General features: G+C 40.3%; 1 protein-coding gene across 1 annotated transcript in view; it reads left to right on the forward strand.

Annotated features, from left to right (window-relative positions):
• The window catches only part of LOC138024338 (protein sidekick homolog), a 63,543-nt gene that overhangs the window by 12,434 nt on the left and 39,153 nt on the right, over window positions 1-11,956 (forward strand). The window contains exons 6-10 of the mRNA XM_068871498.1: window positions 1,085-1,378; window positions 3,362-3,700; window positions 4,746-5,045; window positions 8,924-9,217; window positions 11,376-11,714. Of these exons, the coding sequence (XP_068727599.1) occupies window positions 1,085-1,378; window positions 3,362-3,700; window positions 4,746-5,045; window positions 8,924-9,217; window positions 11,376-11,714 (1,566 nt within the window). The remainder of the gene's footprint in view (window positions 1-1,084; window positions 1,379-3,361; window positions 3,701-4,745; window positions 5,046-8,923; window positions 9,218-11,375; window positions 11,715-11,956) is intronic.

The following is an 11,956-nucleotide window of genomic DNA, read 5'->3' on the forward strand; positions in this document are numbered from 1 at the left end:
CTCTGGGAAAAAATGGCCGACAAAAGCCCTTTTGGACCGGAATTGACTGAGCTCGAAATCGATGCTTTATTCGACAACACTAATACCGGTAACATCATGGAGTTTTTAATAAAACAATTATTCCATTCGGGCTTGCTGGATAAAAAATGAGTATTACCAACTCGGCGCTACGCTCCTCATTGGTTATCTGTCATTTCATATCCAGCGCGCCCTCGTCGAATAATTGTTAATTGTCGTTCCCAATGCCGCTCATAGTTAGAATTTTACTACATAATTACAACTGGCCAATCAGGTGCCTCTCTAAAAATAGCTGCAAAGCTAAAATTAGATTTTGAAAAAACTATCATTGGAAGAGACCCATGTATGTGGGATCCGTTCTTTTATCCAAGGGCTTAGCTAAGGGGGGATCCTGGGGTGCCCGTGCCCCCCCCCCCCCCCCCCCCGCCCCTTTGTAAGCCTATATTCAGTCGACGAAAACGCCACAATCTGGTAATCTGGTAAGTACCCTCTGTTTGAGACAGTGTGAACCCCCTTTCAAAAATCCTGGCTACGCCCTTGTTACCTCATCCTTTCTTGCACTTGGACACTAATTGTTGACACTGTACATATAAATAAAATCAAATATACTGTTTTTTGAGGAGAAGGGAGACCCGAAATACCCGGAGAAAATCATGTCGGAGCAGACTAGAGAATAAACCAACTCAACCGACATGTGATGCCGAGTCCGGTGTGACTCGGGGAGCACTCGGCATTTTTTCGGAGAATCCCCGAGTCTCCTTCCGGAAAAATAAATCTCTTCAATTTTGTTATCGTTGTTGTTTTTGTTGTTCCGTCTCCCCGGTGGTAAAGTTAGCCTTATCAACTCGATTAACATGACCAAATCCTTGGGACTCGCTGATCCATGGTTGACTGGTCATCATTCCAATTCGTACATTGTCAAACCACTTCATTTCGAAAGCCCCAATGGTGCGTGACCTGTTGAATGTAGTTCTGTTTCATCTGTTTGTTTTTTTTTTTTTTAATTAGAAATCACTTTTAAAAGTAGAAACTACTGCGAATTCATTTTTTTCTCGCCTTATTTTAGAGGAGCCGCCATCATTACACGTAGAAGCACACAACGTCACCCACTCAACAGCTGTCATCGCTTGGACGCCACTTTTGAGGAACGAGTCTGGAGTAATCCTTGTATCTGGCTACAGAGTCAGTCTTAGATCTCAGGACGACAGGATCCATGTCAAACAAGTCAATATCAGCATCAGTTCCCTGCTGTTTGAAGACTTGAAGACTTTCACAAACTATTGCGTCACGGTGGAACCACTGACTGCATTGGCAGGCACTGAAAACGAGGATTGTTATCACTTGATGACAGACGAGAATAGTAAGGCATTAATAACAATAATAATGATAATGATGATGGTGATGTTAATGATAATAATAATAATAATAATAATAATAATAATAGTAATAATAATAATAATGAGAAGAAGAAGAAGAAGTAGTAGCAGCAGCAGCAGCAGCAGCAGCAGCAGTAGTAGTAGTAGTAGTAGTAGTAGTAGTAGTAGTAGTAGTAGTAGTAGTAGTAGTAGTAGTAGCAATAGCTGTAGTAGTAGTAGTAGTAGTAGTGGAAGTGGTAGTAGTAGTAGTCGTAGTGGTAGTAGTAGTAATAGTAGTAGTAGTAGTAGTAGTAGTAGTAGTAGTAGTAGTAGTAGTGGTAGCAGCAGCATCATTAGCAGCAGCAGCAGCTGCAGCAACAGCAGCAGCAGTAGTAGTAGTAGTAGTAGTAGTCGTAGTAGTCGTGGTCGTCGTAGTAGTAGTAGTAGTAGTAGTAGTAGTACTAGTAGTCGTAGTAGTCGTAGTAGTAGTAGTAGTAGTAGTAGTAGTAGTAGTCGTAGTAGTAGTCGTAGTAGTCGTACTAGTAGTAGTAGTAGTAGTAGTAGTAGTAGTAGTAGTAGTCATAGTAGTAGTAGTAGTAGTCATAGTAGTAGTCGTAGTAGTAGTAGTAGTAGTAGTAGTAGTAGTAGTAGTAGTAGTAGTAGTGGTAGAAGTAGTAGTAGCAGCTGCAGCAGCAGCAGCAGTAGTAGTAGTAGTAGTAGTAGTAGTAGTAGTAGTAGTAGTAGTATTCAAGAAAGTAGAAAGTATTCAAGAAAGCAAGAAAGAAAGAAGGAGAAAGTAACGGGGAGGAAAGAAAAAAAGAGCAATTTTCTAAGGTGGTTAATTTACCTTTAGAGCAGTTTTTAAATGACTGTTGAAAGTAATTACGCAATTGCAATTGCTACGCTTGGTGACTGGTTTAACATATCGGACCTTTCTCGGGCCAGTTTATCAAACAACTAGAAGGAAAATGTAAACCAATCGCGACATGCACGCGCGATTTTTCCAGCGTTTTGAGCAAGTCACACGCAGGAAATTAGGAATTTGGATTGGTTCATTGCGCTTTTTGCACCAGCTCTGATTGGTCGAAGTGTTTCACGACACTAAATTGAAAACTGCTCTATTTATCAACTCGTTTGATAATATTAACTATTTGAGTTTCACTCTCCACGTACCGATGCAGTACCAATCTCGTTCCTAGAGTCATCGTTCCCTTGAGCAGCGGTCGGGAAAGAGAGACTCTGATCAAATCCAAAAAGGAACATATTTGATTGGCTGTTGAAAACGGTTTTATTTCCTGTCGTTTCCAAATTCTAAACTAAAAAATCACGATCTCTTCTGGATTTTTATCTATACGAGGCTGAAGATGGTCTAGAAATAAATCTTTTTACAACTTACCAGTTCCGAAACGTTTTTGTTTTTGAAAATATAGAATTTTGAATTTCCGAGTTTTCACTTGCATGACACCAAATCAGCTGAAAACTGTTTAGATTGAAAAAAATGTCTCTCGTTATTTTTGATTCTCCGCAGTTTGAACGTTTCGAGTGTATTAGGAGATGTGTTTATACTCATGTGTACTTCTCGCAAGTGAAAAGTAAGCGCTTTCACGGTAAGATGACTTCTAACCGTTTCCCCTCACGTACGCGCAGTTATTCAACCGGAACAAGAGTTTTCTGGTTCCGGTTTTGGATTATTCCAGTCTCCCGCGCCTGCTCCGCTGGACAAGGACAACGGAGGCTCTGGGAGCGAGATTGATGCAGCACCCCTTTATTGGTCCATTAATATAAATATTGCGGTAAAAACTGATATATTATTTATGAAGTAGATAATATAAATAATATAAATTTATACAAATAGGTCAATTTGAGAAAGCAATCGCTCAAATTGGTAAGACTAGTTTTTTTGCTATTATGCATATACTCCTGGTTTCTTCGAACATGGAACAGTCTCCAAAGAACATTCACCGAGTCTGCGTTTTAATCTTTCGCAGCGCCAAGCCTTCCACCATTGAACATAACGGCGAAATACAAAGAGCCACTTTCCATGATCGTCGAGTGGAAGCCACTTCCTAGAGAGCACCGAAACGGGATTATTCGTGGTTACAGACTGACTTTGAAGTCCATAAGTGCGATTGATCAACACGAGAAGCCAACGGAATTGGAAACTAAAAAGTGGCGGCGCGAGGTGACTGTCTTAGGTCCGAGTGTATTATGGATCGAGTTCAGTGACGTCAGAGCATTCACGTGGTATTGTGTCCGGATGTTGGCTTTCACCACGAAAGGAGACGGAGATGAAAGTACCTGTGTTTTCTTATTGACGGGAGAAAGTGGTAAGATCAAATAAGCGTGAATAAATGGTGCCTCTTCATCTAATTGAAATTAAGTTCGATAGCTTTGTATCTGCACGAAAATTTCTGTGAGGAAATCAAAGTTGTTTTGTATGTTGACGTTTTTGTCCGAGGGCAAGAGCTAGTCTTCCTCCAGTATTAATGATCATAATAACAATGATGGCGTAGTGGTAAGAGCACTCGCCTCCCACCAGTGTGACCCGGGTTCGATTCCCAGACTCGGTGTCACATGTGGGTTTACGAGTTTGTTGGTTCTCTACTCTGCACCGAGAGTTTTTTTCCCGGGTATTCCGTTTTTCCCCACTCCGGCCTCAAAAACCAACATTTGATTCGATTTGTGTTGATTTAAGTTTACAGTGTTACGAGAGCCACTCTAATTTACTTTGTGTTAGCTACCTGGTGCCATCCTCTTGAAACGGGAACGTCAGTGGCGACGGCGCGCGCAGAAAAAACGCCAATGAGAATTCAGAATAGAGTAGACTCCACTCTTTTCTTCTCTATTCTAAATTCTCATTGGTAGTTTTGCTGCGCGCGACGTCGCCACTGACGTTCCCGTTCTGTTTTCTAAATCAGCCTATTAACACATTTAAGACCGATCAAACCAAATCAGAAAAACACGCGCGATTCAGGCTTTACGCGTCATACTAGTGCCCAGCTTGAGCGCGGCCATAAAACTATAGCGAGCCTCCTTAAGACCGATCAAACCAAATAAACCTCTCGGGGCAGGAGAGACAACCATCCGGGCCAACTCAACCCTCAAATGCCACCGAGTGTGGCCGGAATAGAACCCAGCTCAAATTTGTGGAAAGTGATTGTGAGGACTGGAATAGCGATCTGGTATAGCTATGCTAAGCAGGCAATTTCCAAGTTGACTATACCGCATGGATTTCAAACCTTTTTTGTGATAGTAATTAGTTCTTCTTTTTAAATGAATGAGAGCTGATATTCACAAGAAAGACTTTGCTTTACGACTCGCTTTGAAAACGAGGCTAAAGTTGTAATTATCTCAATCATTTTATCGTCTCAGTCCCCAGCAGCGCCCCATTAAATGTTACTACCACGCCATTGAACTCCACGTCATTCCTCGTTGCTTGGCAACCAGTGCCTCTGAAAAACGCAAATGGAATCGTTCTTGGATACAGAGTATTACTGGAGAACATGGCAGACGGATCGCTTTTGTTGAATAAGACTCTGCAGGTCAATCAAACTCGGGTCACATTGAATCGACCCAAAAAGGTCTCAAGGTTTTGCGCAAGGGTCATGGCTTTCACGCGCAAGGGACAAGGGAAATCGAGTAGCTGTACGGAGGCTTGGAGTTGGTCTAAAGGTAAAAAGCTAACTAGTTAAGATGTTGCTCCGTTGGGTATTTCAATTTCCGTGCAACTATTCTAACAACTTAACTTTCCAAAAAAAGTTCTCACGTTGTCAGGCTTGCAAGTTGCTCGTCAACAAGATGGTCACACCGGTCTACATGTCTTGCAAATTGTCGCACTGTCGATGATCAAATGACGTGAAGGCAACATTTTTATTTGCGTCGCGTTTCTTCACTTTATTACCTTGTGTAACCTTAAGGAGGTTAATATAGCCCCCAGCACATGAAAAGAAACAAAATAATAAATCTACACGGGTCATTGCTCAGTTAAAAGAAGTGACGCATGCTAAGAACTGACTACGAAAGCTCCTTCCAATCATATACAGTTGTTACTAAAAAGAAGCTTGAAAATGTTAGTGCCATCTAGGGTGGGTGTAAAAGTGCCGTGATATTTCAATGGGCCTTCAGAAGCCCTAGATGAATGTGTAGGTACGCGCCCTTGGTTCTTAAAAGTTTGATTGACTAAGCTTGAAGAGTCATATTTTCTCCCTTCAGACGATACTGTAATGATACCCAGCCTAACTGATCTCAAAAGCCCGTTATAGCTCTTGCGTTGAAACCAGTAAATTTCCCTGATACACGACATGCAGCACGTTGCACTTTTGCAATCTCCTGTCAGGCAGGGAAACTACCTCTGCTTGCATTGTTAAGGCGGTCAATTTTTCGGTGCAAGTTATGTCGCACAAACATAGCTTTTGAGCAATATAAAATATCATGGTGATCCTCACACTTGATCCTGTAGACGAAATCTCTTAGCAGTGACAGTATTCCTTTTATGTGTGATATCTACTTGCATGTTTCGGTATATTTTGTTGCATTTAGAATGGTGATTAGACTCAATTCGATTTTATAAGGTTAAGTTGAAATCATAATGAGTGAATGAATCATGGAATGAATGCATGAGTGAGTGAGTGAATGAATGAATGCATGAGTGAGTGAGTGAATGAATGAATGAATGAATGAATGAATGAATGAATGAATAAATGAATGAATCAATGAATGGAGGGAGGGAGTAATTAACTATACAAAGAAGAGTGGAAGGAATGGATAACTTTAGTTTTGTGTCTCGTCATCGAGCGTATGAGCGAACTTAAAACTAATTTGGGACGCCTAGTACTAGCATATATAACAAAAAATGAAACCACGTGGCCTAACTGTGTTTCTAAGTATATCATTTTTGGCAGAAATTTAGAGAGAGAAACATAAATACATCAAGTGAACTCGAACTTTTTTCGGTTAACGTTACGAAATTCGCTCCACAATTGTATCGAACTACGGGCACTCCTGGCAATAATCATTATCAGACTTCTCAGTCTCTTCATGGCCTTTCGAAGATCTCTCAAAGAACACGGAAGAACGGTTTTCAAGTTGAACTCAGCGTTGATTGCCAGTATTTGCTAACTAATGATATATTTGAAAACGGCTATAGCTTTCCTTTAATAGCTTTATTGTAATAAATGCAGCTTGTCTCGTTGGTCTAGTGGTTATTCATGCGTCTTTTGAACTTTTCTTCTTTTTTATAAACGTATGTCAACTCTTAGCCATTCTTCTGTCATACAAGGAATCAGGCCTATTGCACAACTTATTTTTCAACTAGACACATATCTGCGTGAATTCGTTAATACGACCACCCCTTATTACAACTACTTTTTTGTTGCACAAACAAAAGTTCACTTGTTTTGTTATCTGCAAATCTCATTAATCCCACCAAGCACTTCGTGATTACGACCAACGACCACTTGTTGTAGTCTCCACTCGTTATTTTTTTTTATAAAATTACCCCATTAATAAGACCACTTACTGAACTGAAATGCCTGGTGAGGCTGCTGATTAATATTAGACACCATCTGAGAAACAACATCGTATCATTTAACTATTAACTGTTTTCACGGCTAAGGTGTTTGTGGTTAGCATGTTTAATTGATAAACCATATCTGTTATTGACAACTGGCAGACTTCACACCGCTAGAACAATATGAACACTGCTAATGACCTCGCAAAACAAAACATAATTAACAAATCTCAACTGAAAGAATAAAGCCAGCTGTACAAAGCGCAGTGGAGTGGACCAGTGGGGGGAGGGGGAGGGATTTGAACTTTCTAATTCTGCTGTACTATGTGTAAAGTGCTCTAAGTTTCACTAGAAGCCATCGCATCGCCTTTTAAAGAAGAAGCTGTAAGACGACAGTGTTGTGTTTTTTTTTCTCGTTTCTTGGGTTTCGTTCAGTTGCAAATGAACTAAGGTTAATACGACCAATCCTCAAGACAAGTTAAATAGAAAATAGGCTCACTTTGATTGCCGTTAGTGGTTCAGTCAAAAAGCTCCCTACTTATGACTCATAACAGTACTGTAAAACGAAGTCACATAAATTAAGCATGAGAAACAACTGATGATAAGAAGCATCCTTCTGACGCTTCAAAACTGGGAGAATTACATCAAGCTGTGAAAAATGCACTATCTGAAATGCACAGAGAATATTTGCCGCCACACTGCCTCTAACAATGTAAATAACTCTTACTGAGTATAATTAGAGGTGAGTATCGAAAATTCTCTGCGCTGATTGGTTGCCGTTGAGGTGATTATTTAACAGTTATTGGATGAGGTTGAGCATGTTAGCGATAATTATCAAGGCCAAAGTTTGTGTTATCTGCTGAAGCCGAAGGCTGAGGCGGATAACACAAACTGAGGCCTTGATAATTATTGCTAACATGCGAAAACGGAATTCAATAATTGTTTTATTATGCATATTCCTGAGCTGAGCTCCGCCATGACAAAACTGATCAAACTGCTGGTTAGTGTGTCAGGTGACGTCACTTCTGCATGCATAAAACTATTGTCTGTCCCATGAACAGTTGGGGTCTTTCAGATCTTTTTCTGACGTCCTCTTACAAGTCATCGCTTGGCCCCCTCTTAATAATTAAGGTTATTAAAGTGTCAAGAGTGCTAACGCTGGGCAAGGATCGATGAGGTTAGAAAACGGATCCCCATGCCCTATCATTTTAAAATCTCTTTTTAGTTTCGCAAAACTGAACTACGGATATCAGATTTCCAACATTTTCATTGGTTCGCCGGACACAGGCTATCGCTTCAAGCTAGTTCAAATACCTACTTTACCTAATATGGTCAAGGAACGCGTCAGCAATAAAGCAAACTGAAAACATTTTTGCATCTCGGGGAAACAATGGCCGACAAAAGCCGGTTTGAACCGGAATTGACCGATGCCGAAATCGATGCTTTGGTCGACAATACTAAGCCCGGAAATATCATGGAGTTTTTAATAAAACAATTATTCAACTCGGGCTTGTTGGATAAAAAACTGATTGTAACCAGCGCGGCGCGTAGCGCCACGCTGGTTATCTATCATTTCATATCCAGCACGCCCTCGTAGAATAATTGTTAATTGTCGTTCCCAATGCCGCTCATAGTTAAAATTTCACTACATCATTACAACTGGCCAATCAGGTGCCTCTCTAAAAATAGCTGCGAAGCTAAAATTAGATTTTGAAAAAACTATCATTGGAAGAGACTCATGTATGTGGGATCCGTTCTCTTACCCAAGGGCGTAGCGAGGGGGGATCCTGGGGTGCCCGTAACCCCCCCTTTGTAAGCCTATATTCAGTCGACGAAAACGCCACAATATGGTGAGTACCCTCTGTTTAACACAGAGTGAACCCCCTTTCAAAAATCCTGGCTACGCCCCTGTAATACCTAATCCTTTCTTCACTGGGACACTAATTGTTGACACTGTACTGGTTTTTTTTTTTTTATAATTAAAAATTAATTTTAAAAGAAGAAACTACTGCGAATTCATTTTTGTCTCGCTTTATTTTAGAGGAGCCACCATCATTACACGTAGAAGCACACAACGTCACCCACTCAACAGCTGTCATTGCTTGGACGCCACTTTTGAGGAACGAGTCTGGGGTAATCCTTGTATCTGGCTACAGAGTCAGTCTTAGATCTCAGGACGAAAGGATCCATGTGAAACAAGTCAATATTAGCATCAGTTCCCTACTGTTTGAAGACTTGAAGACTTTCACAAACTATTGCGTCACGGTGGAACCACTGACTGCATTGGCAGGCACTGAAAACGCGGATTGTTATCACTTGATGACAGACGAGAATAGTAAGGCATTAATAACAATAATAATGATAATGATGATGATGATGTTAATAATAATAATAATAATAATAATAATAATAATGAGAAGAAGAAGTAGTAGTAGTAGTAGTAGTAGTAGCAATAGTAGTAGTAGTCGTAGTAGTCTTAGTAGTCGTAGTAGTAGTAGTAGTAGTAGTAGTAGTAGTAGTAGTCGTAGTAGTCGTAGCAGTAGTAGTAGTAGTAGTAGTAGCAGCAGCAGCAGCAGCAGCTGCAGCAGCAGCAGTAGTAGTAGTAGTAGTAGTAGTAGTAGTAGTCGTAGTAGTAGTCGTAGTAGTAGTCGTAGTAGTCGTAGTAGTAGTAGTAGTAGTAGTAGTAGTAGTAGTCGTAGTAGTAGTCGTAGTAGTAGTAGTAGTAGTAGTAGTAGTAGTAGTAGTAGTAGTAGTAGTACCCGGTAGTAGTAGTATTAGTAGTAGTAGTAGTAGTAGTACTAGTAGTAGTAGTAGTAGTAATAGTAGTAGTAGTAGTAGTAGCAGCAGCAGCAGCAGCAGCAGTAGTAGTAGTAGTAGTAGTAGTAGTAGTAGTAGTAGTAGTAGTAGTAGTAGTAGTAGTAGTAGTAGTAGTAGTAGTAGTAGTAGTAGTAGTCGTAGTAGTCGTAGTAGTAGTAGTAGTAGTAGTAGTAGTAGTAGTCGTAGTAGTAGTCGTAGTAGTAGTAGTAGTAGTAGTAGTAGTAGTAGTAGTAGTAGTAGTAGTAGTAGTAGTAGTAGTAGTAGTCGTAGTAGTAGTAGTAGTAGTAGTAGTAGTAGTAGTAGTAGTAGTAGTAGTAGTAGTAGTAGTAGTAGTAGTAGTAGTAGTAGTAGTAGTAGTAGTAGTAGTAGTAGTAGTAGTAGTAGTAGTAGTAGTAGTAGTAGTAGAAGTAGTAGTAGTAGTAGTAGTAGTAGTAGTAGTAGTAGTATTCAAGAAAGTAGAAAGTATTTAAGAGAGCAAGAAAGAAAGAAGGAGAAAGTAACGGGGAGGGAAAAAAGAAAGAGGAATTTTCTAAGGTGGTTAATTTACCTTTAGAGCAGTTTTCAAATGACTGTTGAAAGTAATTATGCGATTGCAATTGCTACGCTTGGTGACTGGCTTAACATCCCTCACCAGTTTATCAAACAACTAGAAGGAAAATATACACCAATCACAACTTGCACGCGCGATTTTTCCCGCGCTTTGAGCAAGTTACACGCCAGAAATTAGGAATTTGGATTGGTTCATTGCGCTGTTTGCCCTGCTCTGATTGGCCGAAGTGTTTCACGACACTAAATTGAAAACTGCCCTATTTATCAACTCGTTTGATAATATTAACTATTTGAGTTTCACTCCCCACGTACCGATGCAGTACCAATCTCGTTCCTAGAGTCATCGTTCCCTTGAGCAGCGGTCGGGAAAGAGAGACTCTGATCAAATCCAAAAAGGAACATATTTGATTGGCTGTTGAAAACGGTTTTATTTCCTGTCGTTTCCAAATTCTAAACTAAAAAACCATGATTTCTTCTGGATTTTTATCTATACGAGGTTGAAGATGGTCTGGAAATAAATCTTTTTACAACTTACCAGTTCCGTAACGTTTTTGTTTTTGAAAATATAGAATTTTGAATTTCCGAGTTGTCACTTGCATGACACCAAATCAGCTGAAAACTGTTTAGATTGAAAAAAATGTCTCTCGTTATTTTTGATTCTCCGCAGTTTGAACGTTTCGAGTGTATTAGGAGATGTGTTTATACTCATGTGTACTTCTCGCAAGTGAAAAGTAATTGCTTTCACGATAAGATGACTTCTTACCGTTTCCCCTCACGCACGCGCAGTTATTCAACCGGAACAAGAGTTTTCTAGTTCCCGTTTTGGATTATTCCAGTCTCCCGTGCCTGCTCCGCTGGACAAGGATAACGGAGGCTCTGGGAGCGAGATTGATGCAGCACCCCTTTAATGGTCCGTTAATATAAATAATGCGGCAAAAACTGATATATTATTTATGAAGTAGATAATATAAATAATATAAATTTATACAAATAGGTCAATTTGAGAAAGCAATCACTCAAATTGGTAAGACTAGTTTTTTTGCTATTATGCATATGCTCCTGGTTTCTTCGAATCTGGAACAGTCTCCAAAGAACATTCACCGAGTCTGCGTTTTAATCTTTCTCAGCGCCAAGCCTTCCACCATTGAATATAACGGCGAAATACAAAGAGCCACTTTCCATGGTCGTCGAGTGGAAGCCAGTTCCTAGAAAGCAACGAAACGGGATTATTCGTGGTTACAGACTGACTTTGAAGTCCATAAGTGCGATAGATCAATACGAGAAGCCAACGGAATTGGAAACTGAAAGGTGGCGACGCGAGGTGACTGTGTTAGGTCCGAGTGTATTATGGATCGAGTTCAGTGACGTCAGAGCATTCACGTGGTATTGTGTCCGGGTGTTGGCCTTTACCACGAAAGGAGACGGAGATGAAAGTACCTGTGTTTTCTTACTGACGGGAGAAAGTGGTAAGATCAAATAAGCGAGAATAAATGGTGCCTCTTCATCTAATTGAAATTAAGTTCGATAGCTTTGTATCTGCACCAAACTTTCTGTGAAGAAATCAAAGTTGTTTTGTATGTTGACGTTTTTGTCCGAGGGCAAGAGCTAGTCTTCCTCCAGTATTAATGATCATAATAATAATGATGGCGTAGTGGTGAGAACACTCGCCTCCCACCAGTGTGGCCCGGGTTCGATTCCCAGACCCAGT

This window comes from Montipora capricornis, chromosome 11, assembly GCF_036669925.1.
Source record: "Montipora capricornis isolate CH-2021 chromosome 11, ASM3666992v2, whole genome shotgun sequence".
Classification (NCBI taxonomy): domain Eukaryota; kingdom Metazoa; phylum Cnidaria; class Anthozoa; order Scleractinia; family Acroporidae; genus Montipora; species Montipora capricornis.